General features: G+C 38.2%; 1 protein-coding gene across 8 annotated transcripts in view; it reads right to left on the reverse strand.

Moving 5' to 3' along the window:
- Positions 1 to 306: 306 nt before the first annotated feature.
- LOC137295469 (brain acid soluble protein 1-like) overlaps positions 307 to 22636 on the reverse strand; it is a 72918-nt gene continuing 50588 nt past the window's right edge. For 6 of the 8 annotated variants that reach the window (XM_067826852.1, XM_067826856.1, XM_067826859.1 and 3 more), the window contains 5 exons: positions 7780 to 7976; positions 6859 to 7440; positions 6234 to 6343; positions 5544 to 5637; positions 307 to 4705 (listed from right to left, as the gene is read on the reverse strand). In XM_067826852.1, the coding sequence (XP_067682953.1) occupies positions 4643 to 4705; positions 5544 to 5637; positions 6234 to 6343; positions 6859 to 7440; positions 7780 to 7956 (1026 nt within the window). In that variant the 5' untranslated portion in view covers positions 7957 to 7976 and the 3' untranslated portion in view covers positions 307 to 4642. Of the gene's footprint in view, positions 4706 to 5543; positions 5638 to 6233; positions 6344 to 6858; positions 7441 to 7779; positions 7977 to 17138; positions 17232 to 20603; positions 21201 to 22636 lie in introns of those variants that run through there. The other 2 variants (XM_067826858.1, XM_067826853.1) reach the window with 2 other exon arrangements.

Raw genomic sequence — 22636 nt, forward strand, 5'->3', positions numbered from 1 at the left:
TGACGACAGTAAGAACCAATATGCTGCCATTGTCAAAACAAAGAAGTTGATCCATCAAGTTTTGTCATCCCTTTCTGATAAAAAATCTTTTCAAATCAGCATCCACTGTATGATTCCATCCATAAGAGAAACTGTTTAGGAATGAGTTTTGGATACTGATGATTCCAGGTGTGTACTGAAGATAAGATATCTTGGCCCACTGGTAGCAGCACCAGACTTGGGCTTCACCTTACTTCTATGTACAATGGAATCAGTGATGACAATAGTGTCTGTGGAAGCCATCACAAATACAACAACACCATGACATTTGTGTCTCACTTTAATACGACAGACAGACATACAGTGCTTACAAGGATAGATGGGTGAGGCAAAAACAGTTCATACAAAAAGTTCTATACGAGTTTAGAAGCTGTGATGGATGATGAGAGAAACAATCTGAACACACTTGTCAACCATGCAATAGCTACAACCACAGGCCCCTTCAACACCTACAGATGAGCACAGGAGGTATACTCTAGCCCAACACCATCTAGCTTCAAACCATTCCTGCTGAACAGTGTGAGAGCTTGTGGGGACATGGTTCCTAATCTAGCACTATCTTCTAGTCCTTGATGGGAACAGAATTAGAGCAAGTCGGGATACCCTGGTGCCACCTACTGACATACTACAGCAACTCAAATCTGTTTAAGAGTTAGTGAGGTGTCATACCTCTCTCTATAAAATAACTGCAACAATAATATACCTGCAATAGAGAGATGCTTCACACATTTTACCCTTGCTGGAACTGAACATGGTCGAACTACTCTACATATATATCTTTTTCTTTTACATAACTGGCTTTTAAAATGAAAACTAAAAACAAATATCCCCAGGTCGACAAGCATGCAGGATGAACTGTACAGTTATTGTCCTTCAACATCATCAGGCAACATTTTTGTGACAGAAAAACACTGACACTATATATGGTATCAAAAACACATTCTATCTGATTATGTATAGAATACTTATGAGAGCCTACAATTAGAACCATTTCTTTAAAAATTTGGTAACCTAGACTTATATGTGTACTGATTTTTGATTGTCAGACAAACTGTCACATTACCACACTATATAAAATACTGTTCCTTATTTGGCAAGATTCCCTACTTGGCCAGTTTGAGATATTCCCATGCCTACAAGAATGGTATGCTGCCTTAATCTGTACAGAACAATTTCAACAAAATAGAAAAATAACACTCTTGAAGAACTGTGATTTTTTATGATTTAAGAACTGACTGTATTGCCTGGGACATGTTATGGAAATGTCTCAAAATAACCAGATATTTGGGGAAATAGTTCTCTTTCCATGGCAGTGTGATGCTAACTTGCATAATTCTCAGAACAAGTACAATATTCAAAGAATGTGCACTGTGTTCGTACAGTTGTAAAGATGTCACATTTTGGTTCAAAACTTGCTCCCATGTTACACTGTCAATTTCCAAAGTGCATGATTAGATGTCAATAAACACTGTAATGTCTTCCATTGATATCCACAAGCATGTTGGTCTGACAATGTCTACATACATGAGTACACATTTGCACGAAAAGATCCTCTCTAGTAACCCACATGTACACACCGAGATCAAACATAGGAGTAATTCCGAAACTATTTTCCTAAGATCAATCAAATCATCAGCTCAATCCTCGCCTTTCAGTTTGGGCTTTCAGCACAATGCATGCAAAACTTTATCTTTCTTGTCAGTCTGGTTCTGCTTTAGATTCAGTTGTAATGTAAATTCATTTAAAGAAAATAGATTGCCACATTGATAGATAAGTGAGGAAAGATAGTCTGAACTATTAACCGAATATTTCAGGTTTGATTTTTCAAAATTATGGTGAAAATAAAGACTTAATGAACTGATACTGACCTCCGAACATAAACAGAACATTTTACCAGACATTTCTGGTAAACATGACCAAGGGTCTCACTTGGGACATTACAGAATAGTTGAATGCTCACTGTGTAGAGTAACCTCCCCTTGTTTAACAAATGGCTGCCCCCATCCCTGGGTTTGTAACATAAGACTGGTCCATCTCACCTACCCTTACATGACTCAGGCTATGAACATTCACAGTTAGTACTGGAGCACTGATTATACACTTTCATACAAAACAATCCAAACAAATATGAACATTACTTACAAAATTCAAATTGATAAATTCTCTGCACATCCTATCCCACAAAAAAAGCTGACTTTTGCATCAAGCTGTGTTGAAATTTGAAACATAAAATGCCTATTAAACATATCTGCCACCATACATAACCTACTCACATTCATGTGGATTTTGTGAATTCAGATCAGAAGGCCAGTTGCTTAATGGAATATAGAAAACTGATCAGGAAAACTTAACTAAACTGGCTTAAGTGCATAGTTAAAAAGTTGCAGTAACAACTAGAATAAGCTTACACAATATATGCTGCAGAAAAGCTCTCCAGCCCATACAAGGCATGTTCCGTACATATAAACGCTGGTTCTATCACGTGGTTCTTTAACTTGTCAACAATATGCTTAAACACTTCGATGAAATTGGTGTCCCAAAACAATGTTTGCCCCTTAAACCATAATGAAAGTATATTGGCTTGAAGATGGTAACAAAATGATGGCGGATGGATGACCTGTGATTGTGAAAGTGTCCCGTATCCATGGCAATGACAAACCAACTACATTCATATGAATGCAAACAAGTGAAAGATGACTCTTCCACCTCAATTGCTACAACGATTGAACTTGTTTGTCTTTATCCAAACTACCCCCAAAATAAGCTTGCAACTAAGTATATACAACAAATCAACAAAATAGTGATAAAAGTCTTTGTGGAACAGATTTAATAATTCTTGCTTAAACATGAAATTTTAACATTTTTGAACAAGTTTGATAATTGCCAGGGCATCAAAATACATACATAGACTAATGACATTAGGCATGTTTACCATATTCCACAAACCCTCGTTTTGCACCAAGCAATTTATTATGCATAATGAGTGCAGGCAGGTGTAATCTGCTGTAGAAAATGTCTTAAAAGCTACAAATTCAAAAGTGAAAGCATGCAATAATAATCTCACAACTTGACAATATTCAAAACTGCAAAAATGAGTTGTATAATGAATGACGTTGGTAAAGCTTTAGGTCCAGGCTTAACCATTGAGCAGCCTGATTCACATTGACTAGGTCCCATGTCCAATATACTAAGCACTGCCTAGAATGAGCAGTGTCAGTTATTAACAACAGAAACAAACAATCAATAAAGCAAACTTATCAAAACATTGTTGAGCAGTTAAATTTGATTGTGAGCTAGCAAACTAAACTAGAACATTTTTGAAAACAAGAAAAATGCAAATATATAGTAACAAAATGAAATAACCTAGTAATCATTCATATCTAGAGGAGAAAACTTTTTTTTTATCATGCCATAGCTAGTGTATACCTGGGTAAACAGCTTCAATCAAACAAGATTTACAAATAGTCATACAATAGTAAATAACTTCATTTACTACAAAAAAAAATATAGAAAGAGTTAAAATACAGAACAGGCAATGCACAAGTTTTCATGAAAAATAAATCCAATTAACTGTTCCTCTGTTCCTGATGATGTAGTGCATCAAGCATTGATAAACTATTTGGTCCATGTTATTGTTGAAAATACCCATTACATACAATGCAAGGTAGAAACTCTTTCATGGCATGAAACAGTAGACTATCAAGTCAGCTGCTTGACTAGTACGGTGTAAGTTATCTTCCTTACACCTTGGTCTCATGTCTTCCTTGTTGTTAGAGAAATGTATTTCATTAAGTTGAAAACTTCAATCATGGGATTGTTCTGTGTTTCACAGTTGTTCCCGTTCGTCATTGTCTTGTCCAGATTGTAACAAATCTTGCATAGAAAAGCATCAACTCTCGTTCTGAACACAGTTTTCACGCACAGAAAAATAATTACACAATATTTACACAATCTAAAACAATACATAAACTTATTGGATCTTAATAATTTTCCTTATTTGAATATCAATGACAAGAATGTCATTTCCAAAAAACTGTAGCCAATTTGAACTTGTACCCAACATAATATCAGTAGTTTTTGGTGTAATATCATTAGAAATTCCTGCAGAAAATTCAAACATTTTGTAAAAACAAATTCTCTTAAGACTGTGAACACTGATAGTATTTCAAAGTAGCATTGAAATATATTGAGACTTGTTTATAGCATAACAAGTTAAACATCAGTGATTTAACTTTTGAAAACCCTTCATAGGATCTGATAGACTTGATCCAACTAGCTAAGGAAGGACAATGCTCCATTTCCCCGACAGATTCTGATAATCCATGTCTGTCAGTTGGTTAACTATTAACTGTTAGACTGATATCAACTTCCAGTTACCAAATTGATGATTGAATGGAATCGACTGGCTTATATATGCATCCAGTCACGTCCCCCTTTGCCAGTGAACGTAGCAATGTTGTGTTGTACAAATCAGTCCCAATGTATCCCTATGTAACACCAAATGACTACAGCACCAACATATGTACCAAGTTTCATGTACAGTAACAACAGTACTAGAATATACACGCGACAGCGGTGGCAGCAGCCATTGTCGCTATATCATCTAGCTAGCGGCTGTCACAACCAGCAGATTGTTTTCTTGGCCCTCAGCATCTGCCTTAGTTGGCTGAAAAGACAATTCAAATATAAAACAATTGTTTACACTATGTAGATTACACAAATGGCATGATATGTCTGTCATATTAGGTGACAGCCATTTCCTAAATCTGGGGTATTTTTTGGTCTTGGTAAGTAAGTTCACATACAGCTTACTGCAAGATGTGACAAGGAGACCAATCTAACTAGAAGTTATGAGGCTTCAAAAACTATTCTGATTCATTTGATACTACTCTGATGTGCAATTTGTTTACTCTTACTTCAAAGTAAGGGTGTCAATTTTGTCTATTCTAACACACAGCTGGAGTTTAAAGATACAATGGGAAAATGTTAAGAGGGTACAAATCAAGGAAAGACACCCTGAGGTAGTTTGTTCACATGCTTTATGGAACAGGATCTAAGCTAATGACGGCTTGTAAGCTTTACAGATGAATTCAGTTCACAATAACAGCATAATACCACCTATATACCAGGTACGTGAGTATGTTGCTCTCAAGGAAGAGTAAATGTTTATGAAATTCTGGAATTTAAATCACACACAGAAGCAGCTGGCAGGGCCAAGGGGCACTACTCTGTCATATCATATGGAGCTGTAACAGCTTGGCCACTCGTAAACCACTTTGAACAAGAGCAGTTGAGTGAGTGAGGGGTTGTACCACTTACAGTTCAACCAGGGTCAAGGGAGAATATGTTATAATTATTAGTTTTACACAATGTCCCCAGCTTTGACAATATTGACGAACATTGGTATCGGTGATCAATAACAAATCATAACATGGTTTGATTATAATATTCAAATATAATAAGCAGTAGATCCTGTCACAAAAAAGGTATGAAACTCTGCTTACCAAGTTTTTGTTGACCTGCCACTGGTCATCCACAAGGAACTTGTACAAATACTCTCCAGTTGGCAGGTCCATTGTGCCAATGAACAAGTCGTCCCTGAAAGAAGAAGCCATTTTGACAACTACCTTCTGTTTTTTCACTTTCTTACTAATTAAAATATGAATAATTTCTAATAATTTCTATTTACCTACTCTGAGCACCTATCAAAAACAATGAATCAACAGGCTGCATCAAAAGCTGGTGATTACTCTTTCACAAGAATGTATACATGATCAAAGCACTGACTCTCTAGTCTATTTTGTCAATTGTTACATCCAGCATACACAGCAGGGTACCCATTCAATCCCAAACTCCTCACAGATTCAAACCACCAAGACAACGAAAGTGAAGTTCTGTGATGAAATCTAAATTCAAAGCCTACTCATCCACCCAGATGTGAAATTGATGGTTTAGTGATGGCATATCCACATCTTTTTTAGGATACATGTATACGTGCTGATATTCCTCATGACATAGTGAGATGGATGAATGTGTATGTGCTTCTACTGCATGTAAAACAGTCATCAAATTCCAGCAATGGAAGACATTAGAACACACTGTACAGAACACACAGAGAACTGTGTGGTGCTACAACCTGTAGGACACTGCGGTTACTGTTGGAATGTACAACCTCCACTAAAATATGATCTCACCGTTTCTCAAGAGCAACCTGTTCCTTCCAGTCATTGAAGCTCCCAGACACCAACACTGAGCTTCCTCCATTCTCCCACTTGAACTCGATCGCCACCTTCAAGCCATTGTCCTGGTTTAGAATACATCCTTGTCAGTCTGTGTGCATTTCCTCAACATGCCACTTATGTTGAGGACTTATGTCTAAATATTCAACACTTAACTGAAATGTTTAAGCAATTTTCAGAGAGATATGTACCTTCCTATATAGTGTGAGTGAATATGGTTCTACAATGCTTTTAGCAATGTCCCAGCAATATCAAAGCAGGGGACACAAGAAATGGGTTTCACAAATTCACGTGTGACAAGCAGACGCTTTACCCACCAGGCTACCCCACTGCCCCTCCTATTCCTGAATAACATTTAAAGCCTATTTAAAGCCAGATATGAGTGTTTCCATTCAAGCTACAAAACATAATTAATTACTTTGTGTGACAGTTCTATGTTAGAGTGTGATGCATTCTCTTGGGTAAGTCATTTACTGCTAGGCTGACAAAGTAAGAAAGCTAGTACCCTATTATCCTCAACATATTAACATTCCAAACATAATTTACAACTTATCAATGAATTTATGCCTATGCAACTCACAGCACTTGGTGCAGATGTCTCTCCACTTTGTCCCTCTGTCTTCTCGCTGTCTGCAGCTCCAGGTTCTGCTGGTGTTTCTGATGCTGCTGCCGAAGTGTCTGCTGCCGCCGGTGATTCAGGAGCAGCAGGTTCCTCCATTGGTGGTGGAGGTGCTGGGGTCTCCTCCGCTGGTGGCGGAGGAGGGGGTAGGGCATCCTCTGCTAGTGGTTCCGGAGCAGATTCAGGAGCTGGCTCTGGAGCAGGTTCCGGTGCAGGTTCTGGGGCAGGCTCTGGCGCTGCTGGTTCTGGTGCTGGGGGTTCTGGCTCAGCTGACTTCTCAACAGGGGGGTCTGGGGGTGGCTCGGGTAAGCTCTCAGCTGCAGGTTTTTCAGGCTCAGCTGCAGGTGGAGGTGATGATTCTACAACTGTGGCAGTTTCTGCTTTGGCTTCTTCTTGGACTATAGCAGACTCCTCTGACTTGGGCTCTTCCTTTGATGCCTCCGGTTCACTTGGAACTGCTGCCTCTGTTTTGGTTTCTGTGGCTGCCGTATCATTTGGTTGTTCAGCTTTTACTTCATTATTTGCTGTTGTCCCACCGTCCTCCTGAAACAAAGGCAATGTCAAAATGAATGATTTGTCTGGTGTAGAGTGTTATCATTGGTCACTTAAATGGGAAGGTCAAACTGTACATCAAGACTATTCCTGTCCAACAACCATAAGCAGTATATAATTATCTGTAACAAACACCTAGATACATCTTTCTTCCCCTTCATACATAACCTCTTGTATACATATACATTACTGTACTGTTCTACCTAACAAATACACCCTGCACATAACAAAGTCTTTGTGTACAAAGGACAGACCCAGACCAAGAATTCAATGTTCCCCCTTCCATAACAATTTCCTTGTGTACATCTGACAGTCAGAGACAAAACTTACTGTTCCCCCTCCATCCCCTTCTGCTGATGTTTCTGTTTTCGTGGCGCCATCTTCTGTTGGCTGCGTAGCTGTTTCGTCACCGGCTGGTTTGTCTTCTGTCTTCTGATTGGTCTGTTCTGTTGCTTCTTCCTTCTTATCCTTGTCCTTCTTCTTCTGTCTGCTGCTCTTGTTACCCATGATGCTCTAGTATGTTATATCTGAAACAAAGACATTTTCAATATAGAGAATTCTCAAAATAATCTCGAGATCCTATTACCTTCCAGTTTGGTGTGCTCTCCTGCTAGAGGCTGCATTCTGCAGCAGTCCAGACGCAGCTTGGGTCTGTTGAATACAGACTCTTGACCAATGACATGACATGACATGACATGACATCACACACACAATGTACCCAGTTTGAGAACCTGAATTGTTAGGTGTTTGAGTGATCTAAGGACTCAAACACTTATACAAAGACTTTCGACAATCATTGCTCTAAAATTACAGCACCCTGATACAATTACTGGTTTGTCTGCTCCAGCCGTAACTAATGACAAGTTGATATCTGTTAACTGTAGACTGCAGAGATAACAAGAAAACTTTCACACAATAAACTAAAGCTGGATATGTGCATGAAGGAAATATATGAAGCGTTCATAAAATACTCAAAAATGTTCCTATGAGAACAGTCCTGGCTACAAACCCCCAACATTCCTTGCTCCTGACATGCTTCTGATATTAGGTCCAACTAGACAACAAAAAGTAAATGAATGATAAGGGTCCCACTGTGCCCACATGATCTACATAATGTATACAATGTGCTAAACATAGGCCATATCAACATTTGCACATCATGGACAGTAAACACCACCAATATACAGTTGAAGATAAAATGTGCCAGGCTTGGATAGCATTTTCCTAATGCTTAAACCTGAACAAGTCTTTGACGCTGGCTGATATATTTCATGCACGTTTAAACAGTAATAACATAGATATCCTGTAGCTACTTCTTCACTTAGTTTTATCATGCCTGCGTCTGTGATGTTGGCAAAGTCACATTCAGACATGATAAAGAGAAAGTGGGGGTTTTTTTTTGTCAGCTATTGACTTAATACGACATAATTATTCTACTATTCAGACTGAAGTCAAGTGGGTAAGGCAGGGTTACCAACCAATGTTTACAATTTACACCTCAAATAGGACCAGCTGCTGTATGAACCACCTAATGGATGAATACATCTTCATTACGACAGTCAGCAATGTTGCAGCTTTTCAAAAAATGTTGGGAGTTTGGTTTGACAGCATTCAGCAGCACTGGTTATTGAAGCAATCATGGACTAACAAATAACCTGAATATATACTGAGAGAAACAAATTCAGGAACATGACAGTGTTCCTCTATTTTCATATTTCGTCCACAGCGCTATTCAAAGCTGGTGATGAAAGCTGGAAAATACTAAAGGAACACTTGAATTTTTCTGTTTCTTTCACTACATATAACTTTCATAGTAGTAAATAAACACATTTGAACTGAAAGGGAGGTCAAGTGAGATGGGAGATTCAGAGGAAATGTAGACTTGCTTTATTTAGGGTTTTAGCTTTGTTGGAAAGGCATGGCAATCGGGACATTATAATTTGGTTCAGGGACTGTGATCCACTAAAGTCACCCCAAAAGGGGAGATAAGAAATGGACTCATACATTTATTACCCACAGACTAATGCTTAGTCTCTGAATATGTATAATTTTGAGAGTAACACACTAACCCATACAAATTAAAAACTGAGAACCCTGGGATCCATCTAAACATCTTTCGCATTGTAGAGAGGGCTGGGCAGTGGGAAAAATACAGTGGTTCAGGGACTATGTGACAGACTAATTTACCAAAAACATGAACCAACCACAGGCATTTCACAAGACTAGCATTACTCTTTCCCAGATAGACACCAATGGTATGTCCTGCCTGTCCACAGCTCTGACAGTCAGTCTGATCAAATATCTTGTTGATAAACAGTCTCTGTTTGAATAGCCAACACCACTTAACATGGTCATGCTTTCCTTACTTGTATACAATTCAACTTCAGTCATGGGAGAAGCCATCACCTTGCAGTCAAGACAATATTCCTGACAAGAAAGCTCTTTTCAAACGAACACAATACCAGATTTAGCAAAACCATAATGTCAACAGTCTATATACAAAAGCTGCAGTTGCATTACCACTAACTTCACTTTTTGTAATGAGCATGTTCTGGTACCAAATGCACAGAAATACCTCAAAGTCTCTCAATAAGTCTTTATGAAGAGTATAAGTCAACACTTCCAAGCACAAGACCACTTTGTGGCATGTGCACCATCAGTGAGGCCACGTGCACAAATCAATCTCGGCTCCATGACTCCCACTTATCCAGAAAAATATATACATATAGCTTAGTGGTAAGAACACTTTGTGAAATGTGCACAAATCAGTCTTATCTCCATGACTACCAGGTATCTAGAATAAAGTAAATGTATCTCTTAGCTATGAACACTTTGTGGAATTGACCTCCAGATGATAGATGTCCTTAAGGTACTGAAGCAGTATGTCAATCTCACAGTGTCACATTCCACTACAGGATGATAAGGCTGCTTCGGGAGGTTGGGATTTACTGTTTAAATAACTGTAAATAACAGAGAGTTTTTATATTTAGTCAAGGTCCTTGTTAAACAGTAACAATAACACCTCTCTTAAATGGTTTCTGAAAGGGCACCTGTATAAATGACACATGTGCACCACAGTGACTAACGAGTCCATAGAGGGAATGCTGGGTAATGAGACAATCTCGTTAAAATGTTCGTCACCTGGCCCCTGCATTTGGGAATTGACAGCTCTTGTAATGGCCTTTTTTCTGTAACTGGAGCCAGGAGTCTGCTATCAACGCAGCCAGAAATAGCTGCACAGGAATCAGAACACCAGACCCTGATATGTTTAGGGAGGCAATTTTGTAATCCTGATGAGTAGTAATATAGTTTGTTTGGGTATGAATAATGATTACACTCCAGAACAAAAACATAACCTGTATCATGTAAGTCTAGTGACAGTAAAGGCTCTTCTTACTCACAGAAAACACAATTTTTAATACAAGTGATGAAATGTAAAATATCCCCCAAACAACTTTTAATCTTCTTTAAAAGAAACATGAATGTCATTTTCATGCCATTGTAGAGGGTTGGGATAAGTGTTCATTTATGTAAACACCTATATACAAACAGGAGCAGGTAAGTGGTGTTTTGGCATGCCTACAGCTAGCATCCTGTGGTAGGGTGACATACAAGCCCTGCACACACACATGTACATTTCAGGAAGAAACTATGACAATAAAAGTCCAAAAATAGAAGCATCCAATTTCTGATTACCACTTATATCATTTTCTGGGAACAATTACACAATAAGCTAAATCTCCTCTTCAGTGACACTGGTAACATCTTAGTACTAGTTTTAGGTTCTAGGACCTTAATTGTACACAAAGCTAATTCAATTCTGTAAATAGTAAAATCAAAACAGTCAAATTCATACATAAAAACAATACGTGCAAAGAACCTGTTTTGAAATGTCATGCTCAATAAGTACAGACGTTGTCAACAATACATACTGGTTCCATCCAACATCTAACTTCTACAAATGCCACTCAGAGAAGAAATTCATAAACATTTACTTTCAAAATACCTTTATGATAGATTATAGTTTTGTTTCAGTCCAGGCAAATATAAATGAAAATCATATAACCCCACCATGTTCATGGAAAGCTGACTGACATTAGACATTATCTATGGCAGTATCTACAGAATAAACTACTTTCCTAACAACAATCCACCAGACACCTACAGGAATTCTACCAATGTCCCTAATGTATAAACAAAGCAGGCAGCTGTTCAAGACAAAATCATAATTCTTCCACAACGTAATTTGTGTGGAATTCCAGCAAACAAACAGCATTCCTCGCACAGAGCAGATGATACCTTGCAGACAGTAGACCAGTTGACCATGACTTCTATCTCCTCAGCAATAAACCATCCCTCAGATAGAAAACAATTGTGTGCCTGCATTCCTTCATCAAACAACTAGAAACCTTTTTAACAACTATAAAAGTTTCATCTTCGATAACTGAATTTCTTCTCCTCAATGACACACACTAATTAGTTGACAATCATCTAAACACCTCTTTCACATATATAAACAATCTTGATTGTGTTTTTCTGACAATGCAGGTGTCCAGTAAACAAAACAGTCAAATAAACATGGTGTCAATATACAAAGCATTAAGACTTTCCAAAAGCATTATCAATCCCATTTTGATGTGATAATATGATCACACTGATGAAAAACAAATCTGGTTGCCATGGCAACAACTTCTACTATATCTAAGATTATTAAGAAGCATCAGAACGCAAATGTCTGCTGAAGCAGCTTAGAGACAGAGAGATGCATCACTTACCAGTTTGTCAAAACGACAGTGTGTGAAGAGTCACTTTCAACATCCATACGAGAACGAGGGGGGAAAAAAAATCTTAAAACCTCACATATATAAACAGAAAAACATAGATACATTTGCACAGACTATACAAACGCGCAGTCGGAGGAGCCTTTGAAATGCTGCTCCAGTCTAAATTCTTCCATGTGCAGAAAACAAACAGTGTCTTTGAGCGAAGAGTTGTGTCAACTAATTCACAACAGACAACACACAAGCTCTTCCTCTAGAGTCCCACACACTTCCCACAGGTGAGGAAATCAGGGGTCAATCGGTGCAACATGCTTCAGTGTGTAAACAGCGTAATTCCTGACAAGCCCCAGCTCATAGGCTATGATCTCACTTTGGTCATCTTGACCCATCTCCTGGCATCTTAGAAGGGTCATCATTTTAGTGGATAGAAAAAAGTAGGACATTTCAGATATCTATTCTGATCAAATTCAGTAAAATTCGGTTGGACTGACATCATTAAGAGACAAATTTAAGAGTAGTAATTTTGGTCTTGGCAGGAAACATATTTAGCTAGCCTTAGTTGAAGAGAAGAGTAGAAAGGAAGGTATTTGCTGAAGAATCTAGTAACAGAAACCAGTTGTGTGAAGGGACACACAGTCACGCTTTTCAACCATCAATGTCTAGACAGACAACTGTTTTCAGAATCATTTGCTGGTTTACACCAATTTTTTCCAGTCATATGAGAACATTCTGAATGCTGTCAATTCAGAACTATGTAAAACCACTTGATCCAAATCAGTCTCCTTTAAGACATGAACTGGAATCCACTTATTTTAAAATCTGACAACACACATGGTATTCAGAACATATTGTACGTATGACATTTCATATTTACAATATTTATTATAGGAAAGGACCATATTCCAACATCCTATATGGCTGAGCTTTAATGGCACAGATAAAAGAAAGAGTTGAGTGTTCGTGAAAAATAATTTTATCTATATTGCTTAGAATCATCTTAGTTTGCACATTCCGTCCAAAAATATGTTAGTTTAAGACATTTACCTGCAGATAAAGCATAAAAAACAAAATAAATCATATTTTTTAATTTATGATGAACATATCCTGACTTGGTTAAGGGCCACAATACCACAGCAAATTTCAGGTTCAAACTTCATGTTACAGCATGCTGTAGTGATGGTACTAAAACCACAAAGGACTTCATCACCTTTACCTACTTTGCGAGGTTGGACTACTGACATCCAGAATATGGGTAGGTGCTTTAACCGCTTGGTAACTGTAATTTGGTTTAACAACACTATGCTACTGATGTAGAAACATCTTGGCAAATCTGAAACTCATGATTGTATGTTCCTGACATGTTCAGTGCACCAACAAATTGCGTCATCTGAATCGGATATTTAAGACCATAATTACCTGGTACTTCAAGTTACGGATTAGTCAAACTGATGCAGGAATCAATCCTGATCTCAGCTATGAAGGGTGTTCTATGCATTGCTCACTGAATATTCTTTCTCTGCAATAAGGATGTAAATGACCCCAATCTGTTGCAGATTGCATTTGCTACACCATCTATGCGCTGAAAAGTACAATATACATTGTAGGTATGTATATACATACAGTCAGCTACAGGGCTAGCTCATATTGCGTGTGGGAGATGAATTCTTAAGTGAATGAATAACAAAACCCCGACATCAGCAGATTGTCCTAATGCTGTGAGTCTAATTCTACCATGACCTTGGTGAATATTCATTTTAATACGTGTATGTGACTCTAGCCACAATCGTCTTTGAATATATCCCTGATTTCTGACGGTTTTTTTCATATCCTGAGAACTGGAGTTTTGCATGGAAAAATAAAGGCTAAACACCTCTGAACCTCTGAACTAAAACAGAAAATTAACATTTTGTTTTGGCCCCCATCAAAACACATAAGACTTTATGAAATAATTCTATCACAAAGACTTAAGGACTGCCTAAACAATTAGTGGAATAGAGTGAGTTTGGTTTTACGCCACTTTCAGCAATATTTCAGCAATATCATGGAGGGGAATACCAGAAATGGGCTTCACATACTGCACTTATGTTGGGATTTGAACCTGGGTCTTAGGTGTGATGAGTGAACACGTTAACCACTAGGCTACCCCACCTCCCTGGAAAATGATAGGATCACTAAGACTGTTCTGGAAGTGTTGACTCAATATAAAATATCGGTCTGAAGTTATTATAAAAATGTTTGATCAAACATTGTCCTCAATCAGTTATACTGACAGCAATCCCACCTATTCTGCTGTAACAATAGTCCAGAACAGCTGTGCAGAGACAATTGTGTGGACAGTTGCGATTGTGCTGACTTAGTCCTTACAGCCCTGTATATAGGGGCATATGTAAAGCAAATCTTGAGGTGGTAGTATTGGTTAGACCTGTGACAAGCAAGCTGTTCCTTGAATGATTCAAAGGACCCACCTCTAGCTGATGTACCATTCTTCACCTCAGCTGTTGCTAAGTTTCATGCAGGTCTTTTTAGGGGAAAACAGATAACATACAACCAAACAGCCACAAACGTGGGCAAGGGTAAAACCACTAGGCTACCTCACTACCAAGAAAAACAAAAAGACATGTCTAAGCTAACAAGAATACATGAGGAAGGACATAGATGAAGACAGGTCGCTGAAGATTCACTCTATTTTCTTTACAGTCCTTTGTGAGCATACATCTCTGGCAAGTAAACATCCCTTATAGACATTCCTAAGTGTATACTAAACTGAAAAAATTGCTAAGTGTAAATATATCCTTGGCCAATATGGTGGATACGTTCATCCTATCTAGACCATCCATCTTCATCTCAGCTCATGGCTATTATCCATAGGATGTCAGAGTAGCATAATTAGAGTGACAGCTCTGCTCATCTAGCTTCCAGCATGATAAACAACAGTCCTATGATTGATGTCTGGTATCGAAATGTATTGTACTCATTCACTTGCTCAATATCACTGTTCCTCACACACGTGAAGGTCAACAGGAAGCTGCCCTGCTCCAAATACTGGCAACTCCATGCATATCACTGGTGTGTGTGTGCGTGTGTGCATGCGTGCGTGCGTGCGTGCGTGCGTGCGTGCGTGCGTGAAGACTTGTTCAAAACATCGCATTGGGACAAGTGACAATCATCAGGGTTAGAACTGATCTTCAGCAACCCATGCAACCCAGAGGCTAGATTTATGGCACAGGGTGGTCAGGCTCGCTGACTTGGTTGACACACGTCATTGTATCCCAATTTTGTAGATCAATACTCATGCTGTTGATCACTGGATTGTCTAGTCCAGACTATCATTTACAGACGGCTGCCATATAGCTGGAATATTGCTGAGTGCAGCTTTTAACCACAAACCAAACAAATCAAGCGTCATATTTGGATGGGGTGCTAGTTAAATGCATCAGAAGACAACAAAAACTGATACCATTGTCTCATCGGTTTATGATTTCAGATCTTATCAAACATGTTTTCATGACACCCTCTTCCCATTAGAAAATATCCTGTTGATAAGTTATGTTAGAATTTCAAATGTCAGTATTTGACCAAAGAGTCCCGAACACAGATTTATACACACCATCCACCGTCTATAGATGTCTGGCTATGATGTGCTCTATGAACTTGTAATATTCCACAGCTCAAACTGTATGCAGTTACAAACGTTGACCATTTTATTTGAGAGCCCTGTTACAATTATCAAAACTATACCAATTAAGCCCCAAACAAATCTAGCCTTTTGAAGGGACCACTTGGCAACATACCTGGTGTTAAACATTCCTGCACAAGTCTACTGTGTTTATTATCATCACATGGGAAATGTCAACTGTGCAACACGAGATGACTTATAAGCAACATATAATATTCCTACAATTATCGTGGCAAGAGATTCTACCATGAGAAACGTTTCAATTTCCAATCCATCATTTCTTCATTATTTTGCTGCAATTTCCTGTTACCGTGGAGACAACAGAAAACATTCCCTGGCGCCAAAGACAGGTGAAATCATCAAACGACACCAGTTAATTCATGGCTACAGTTTCATGCAAAATTAATCGCAGTTCTGCAATGTTCACTTCAAAGGATGGAAAACGGAAATGTCAAATACGGAGGAAATACTGTAGAAAAATCAATCTTGTCCTCTTGCGTCCGTCAGCATGTCAATCTAACATGTAGTTTTTCAGGAACAATTCATTTTCTAAACATTTATCAATATCTTCCTCCCTGGGGTCTGTTTGCTGTACATGCCAGCAGCTGGAGGTCGGCAATGTCCTCAAGTGGCGTGAGGTCTGAGACTAGTACAGTTTAAATGTTTTTAAGGGAAGTATTTAGTTTTCTGGAAAAACTTTGAAATTGTGATAATTTCTGTACCAATGAGAAACCTTAAAAAAAACAAACTACAAAATGGGATAAGTCAGCATGTATTTGATCTTTTCCAAACTTCAAAATGCCACAGAGTTTGGACATTAAATTGAAAGAAATACAGTATTATTCATGACTGAGAACATGTACATATTTTTGGAAGGATTATATGAAATAGATGCCAGTTTGGAGGGAAAATAATACTGAAATGAAATGCCATCAAAACTTCCCTCAGTTGCGCAACAATACAGGCAATGCATATCACTGAAATTCATTAGTATTCTTTTGATGCATAGCATCCCAAACACGAGGTTATCCTTAATCTATAAATGTGTGTAAAGTATCACTCTGAAAACAAACACTTAACAAAAACTACTACCCCAAAGATAAATTACAAGAATTACGTAGCAACACTGATGAAACAAACAGACCCATCCCCTTCATCAAACAAATAAAAACTATGGGGGGAAAAACTCAAAGGAAGCACAGACCAATGTGTCAGAAAATAAATGTACGTACCAAGTTAAAGCCAAACCACCAACGATGCCAGCATGTACACTAACAGTAGATGGCGCTTTATAACTGTTACCCTGCTGACTATCTCTGACTCACCTATGCTAGAAACTCGTTAACACAGGTAACCTTAGATGTAGGATGCAGTATTATCTGGTTGAATCAATATAGCTGCACTGCCTATGCAGTAGCTTCAGCAACAGGTGCAACAAAAACTCATAAGATTTCCACCAATTTCCTTTAAAAAGAACCATTCAGCAATCAGGATGTGTTTTTCCATGACAACCTTGTTAACCCGAAGAACATAATATAAAAAATGAAGTGAACAAGTGAAAAATGTAACACAAACATTCACAAAAGGTATATCAGTTTTAAAAATATTGATAATGTTGTTTCTTGTCGAAAGACAAATTACTCTTAAATTATCGCCATTTTGTGACTAACAAATGTTTGCTATTATCACATTTGTATTTGGAATGTGTCTGTGTTTGTACCCACTGAACAAATCATGGAATTTTCGACTTAAAAATATCCCATGCTCATGTTACATCATTGTAGTTAATCACCTGTCAGAAGAATCATTTAAATTCATGGCAGATGAATCAGTATGCATTGATCTTTATATGTCTATCACAGAGACATAGAAGCACACCCCTCCCAGGCTATGAACTTCTCACTGATTAAAGAGATAAAGACAGCAAGCTTCACGTTCAATTGATTTTGTTGTTCTCAGGACAAAAATGTCTTGCTGTTACTCATGTTCCAGAAATGGCTTGTGTTGTTCCAGCAATGGTATAAGCACAGTGATTGCTTGTACTGACAGACCAACATCTGCCTGTGATTCACAGGTAACTACACTGACTCATGACATTAATAATTCATCAGGTTCAGGGACACTGGCTCTTGTTACTGGGAAATGTGTGGATTCTGATGGCTCTCATCACTGGGTTTTCTCACAATCCCACTAATGTCCCCATTACAATATAGACATCATTTGTGGGTCTTGATACACTGGCTGGATGAAAAAGGATGGAACGGGTGAATGAAACTTTTGGGGGAGCAGAAGGGTGGGTGTAAAAGAGGGGGGAACAAAGAGGAGGGAGGAAGAAGAGGGAGGCAGAGAGAAAGAGAAGAACAGAAGGGGAGGAAGGATGTCTTGTGGCTAGGACTGAGATGATGCTAGCTTTGTACTTGTATGAGGGATGGTATCACATGCAGAGGGTAAAAAGGGAACGGTTTAATTTGACATGAGTTGGAGGAGGAAAGGTGTTATTGAGTAGTGGACATGAAGTGGTGGAAGTTTGATAGTAGGATAAGATGTGAACAGATATGATTCTGAGATTTTTAACTAACCACATTGATCAATATGTTGTAAATATTCAGATGTAAGACACTTCCTATTTAATTCATTTTACTCTAAAAATAATTATTTTGAAAACCTTGTGATCACAGAAAAAGTTTGCCACTAATTTACAAATAATGAACGCGTCCAATATACAGCTTCAGACAAATTTGAAATACCTACTGATAAGTCTTGGTCACTTCAAAACATTTAACTTGCTAAACTCGATTGATATCCTCACTTATGTATCTGTTCATGGCACTAAAAGTGTTACTGTTTCTACATATTACATTTGTACAAAGAAGTATCTGGCCTCATGAATTCCCAGAAAAGGAATAAACCATTTTTAGACACAATAAAATATCTAAATAGATCTTAATGAAATAATCCTGGCGCTGATTCACTAAAACTAATTTAATACATCATTAAGTACAAAAATAACTGCACATCTTATCTCCCCCTTGCTGATTGTTTGGATAGGTTCTAGTTCCAACAACCCATGTGTTTTGTTCATCACTTACCAACTTCACAGAATCGCATCTTCTGTAAATGTCTGTATTTTCAGGAAAGCACTCTGCCTTCCAGCAAGTCAACACACTATAGGTTAAGTGATTTATGGGAGCTTATTAGAAACATTCTAGGGTTTCTAACCAGCATAGTCCAAATTTAGCACCTCATCCAACAGAAATGTCCATAAAATGATGAAATGGCACCAAGGGCAGCATCGGTAGTGGATGTTGCCGAATTAGATACAGGGAAGCAGACATTGATTTTTGTCAATTTGGTTACTGGCACAGAAGCCAGAGCCATGAGTGGTGACTGCAAGTTGCAGCTCTGGAGTATCTTCTTTAGTACTGCCAGGAACACAACTAGTTATAAATGCACAAATACCAACAAGCAGCATCAGTACATCCCTCCACCACACTCAAACTCCATCCACGCACACAGCACCCTACCCAATCCTGCCACCTACCTTCATACACATGTTCACCACACACACACACACACACACACACACACATCATCTTATCCAATTCTCCCACCTAGCGTCATGCACATGCTCACACACATGCTCGTACAACACCCTACCCTATTCACCCATCTACCATCAAGCACACATCACCCAACCCAATTCACCCACCTAACTTCACGCATGCACACACGCACGCCCTGACACACACCTACCAAATCAACCAAGCTTCCCTCCTGCATGCATGCACATACACATACACATATCTCTCTACCAACTTAACAAACCTACCTTCATGCATGCATGCACGCACGCACACATATATCTTCAAACATACTTTATCTCGATAATAATTTTGCAATTAATCCTTCTTTTCTGAAATATGTTCCCAAATCAAATTCTTTATTATTTCTTGAAAAAAACCTATTCACAGCAACCTCTATACACCACATAAGAATTATTAGTTCCTTGTCACAAAGAATGAGAAACAATCTCATTGCAGTAATTGACCCTTAAGTGAATAACAAACAGCACCATCAGGAACACACACGATCACATTACAGCTCATAAGGACTGTTTTCACTCTTGTGAACAAGGTCAAATACAAACTGACAACATACACTACTCAAGAGAAGTTAAGGAACACCCTAGTTTTACATATTATGATATAGATTTCATTTGTCTTGGCCATGACAAATTGACTAGTGCCATATGAAAATATGATAAAACCCTTAACTTCCTTACTGTAATATATATACCAGCTTCTTTAGAGAGTATATACTTTTACTTGTTTGGAGCAGTGTTTACAAGATTCTGAAATTTAGAAGTATTCCACAGAGCAAGAACAGTCTACGGATTAAAGCACATGAACAACTGGAAGGTTAATCAGTTAGAAAATAGAGTAGACAAATGCAAGTGATATGCATTAGGGTATTGGCAAAAAAGCATAAAATCAGATATGACTGAGTGTGTAAGTGATATGAGTCAGTTTACAAATTTACAAACGTAATGTATGAAAACTAGGTCAAGTGGTGATGGAGACTAAACAGTGCCTTAACTTGAACATGTCCAGGTTGAAAAAATGGCAACAATTACAAAGATCACTTTTCATGCAAATCATTTCATCTGCTCCAACTCTACACCAAGTACATGTACTCACCACAAAAATAAGTAAGTAACTTCCCCGGACTGGAGCAACTTGTAAGAGGTGCTGTTAAATCACCCAAAGATATCACCCAGAAAAATCACCTAGGGAATCACAGAAACAGCATTTGACTCTCTTGTGCAGCTCCAAGTAATCCAACAGTATTGATCTTGAGCACTCTGCAACAATATCATCCACTGAGCTAACTTCAAACTATCCTTGAATTTGCTAACTCCAAAGTCGTAGCTTGTCTCCTTGAATAAACAAAATCCAATTTGCTTGAGTACAAATTTTCCAAAGAAAATGCATAAAAAGATTCCTTCAAGGATGAAGAGAAACTCCTGCACTGATGGTGTCTGAGTTGAATGTGTTGCGTCTGCTGCTAGACGTCTGCTCCAAGGCGTCTGCTCTCAGTGGAATGAGGACTGTCACTCACTGGCTGCTGGTGAAAGAGTCTAACAGGCAGGCTTTCTCTTCCTGCAGAGTCTGACACAGTTTCTCCTGTGACCAATCTGCGTCACCTCATGTTCACATTCATAGAAAGCAGAAATAACAAGAACTTAGGGAGGGAGCAAGGAGGCAGTCGCTTTCAACTCAACTGGCATCTAGATTAAAAATTCTTGAAATAGCTTCTAGGATGCACACAAGAATTTCTTCTTTTGAAATGATCCTAGCCAATACTAAGGAAGGCTGTGTTCCATCTCAAAGATTCAAGTGTGATAATGGTGGTCTCTGAAGATTGCTTACTGTTTCTCTCTATTTTCAGAAACATTCTTAATGATATGTTAGCCCTTTTGGAGTAATGACTTTGAATGCCAAAGCATTTTGTCAACACAAATGTGACTTTATGATTCAACTGCCAGATAAAGTGCACACATTTACTTGACTTAGGTCTCTATATTTCATTTTCCAAGCAAGGACCTTCAGCCAACATATGCATAAAATGGGAATAAAATCCTGTATTATCAATCATCATAAATGGACAGCTATCATTAGTCTTGAACCATCATGAATAGGAAACTGTGCAGGTTAGGTGACTTGAATGTTTTGGGTGATACTTTTTATGCAACAAATGAACACTTAATTTCATGAGTATATCTAGTTATGACTTTTTGTCTAATCTCTTCCAAAGATACAGCTCATTCTATACACTATATATAATACAGTGATCCTCAGTGAATCATCCAACTACATGAATTTCCCTTTTGTTATAAAAAAAATGAATAAAAATCTAGAGATGTGGGCATGCTTCCTCACCACACAAGACTTGTCAAAGATACAAAGTATCAGATGTTGAGAGTACAATCCTTCTGTAATACTGAAAGTCAAACCAAAGAGAGAAGAGACCTCATATCGCTACCCAAACCCTTTTAACAGATAAGGGCTGTCCCGCATGTGGCTCCTCTTAGTGGTTATCAAAGTAGTATCTTATCTGGTCACTCTCAGATGTGGAACCCATGCAAGGCACAGGGGTCCATGGAAGCCAAAAGGTTATCACAAAGGTCTTATTTCACCAACCCTGGGCATTCAAGGCTTGATAACATCAGGCAGACAGCATATTTCAGGACACTTCATCCACCCCAGTCTCACAATGATATCAAGCCTGTGTAGCTTCTCACATAATAAGACACCTGAATACAGACTGTACAGTTAAGCATAAAAAGTGTACTGTCCATCATGAGAATATCAGTCCCACAAAACTGGCCTTGAACAACTTTCATGTATCTTATGTTGTGAAACATTCAACCATGATCTGGAATCATGGACTACAATAAGTAGTTGATGACAAAGGATGGTTATTCTCTAGTGAGTGAACACAAGTTCACTCTATCAACCTTTGGTCTGTTTTGCAGCATCATGCTTCATTTTAATATATATGTTCTTTAACTGACTGGTTATGAGAAAAACATCATCTACAAATATCTGTGGATAACCATCTGAATTTGGTCAAGTATATAGGACATAACAACATACAAACTAAAGCCTCCCCTCATACATACAAACCTAGTTTGAATCACATTATTTCCCCTGCAGCATAGCTTTCTCTG

This window comes from Haliotis asinina, chromosome 8 (genome assembly GCF_037392515.1).
Source record: "Haliotis asinina isolate JCU_RB_2024 chromosome 8, JCU_Hal_asi_v2, whole genome shotgun sequence".
NCBI classification, from domain to species: Eukaryota; Metazoa; Mollusca; class Gastropoda; order Lepetellida; family Haliotidae; genus Haliotis; species Haliotis asinina.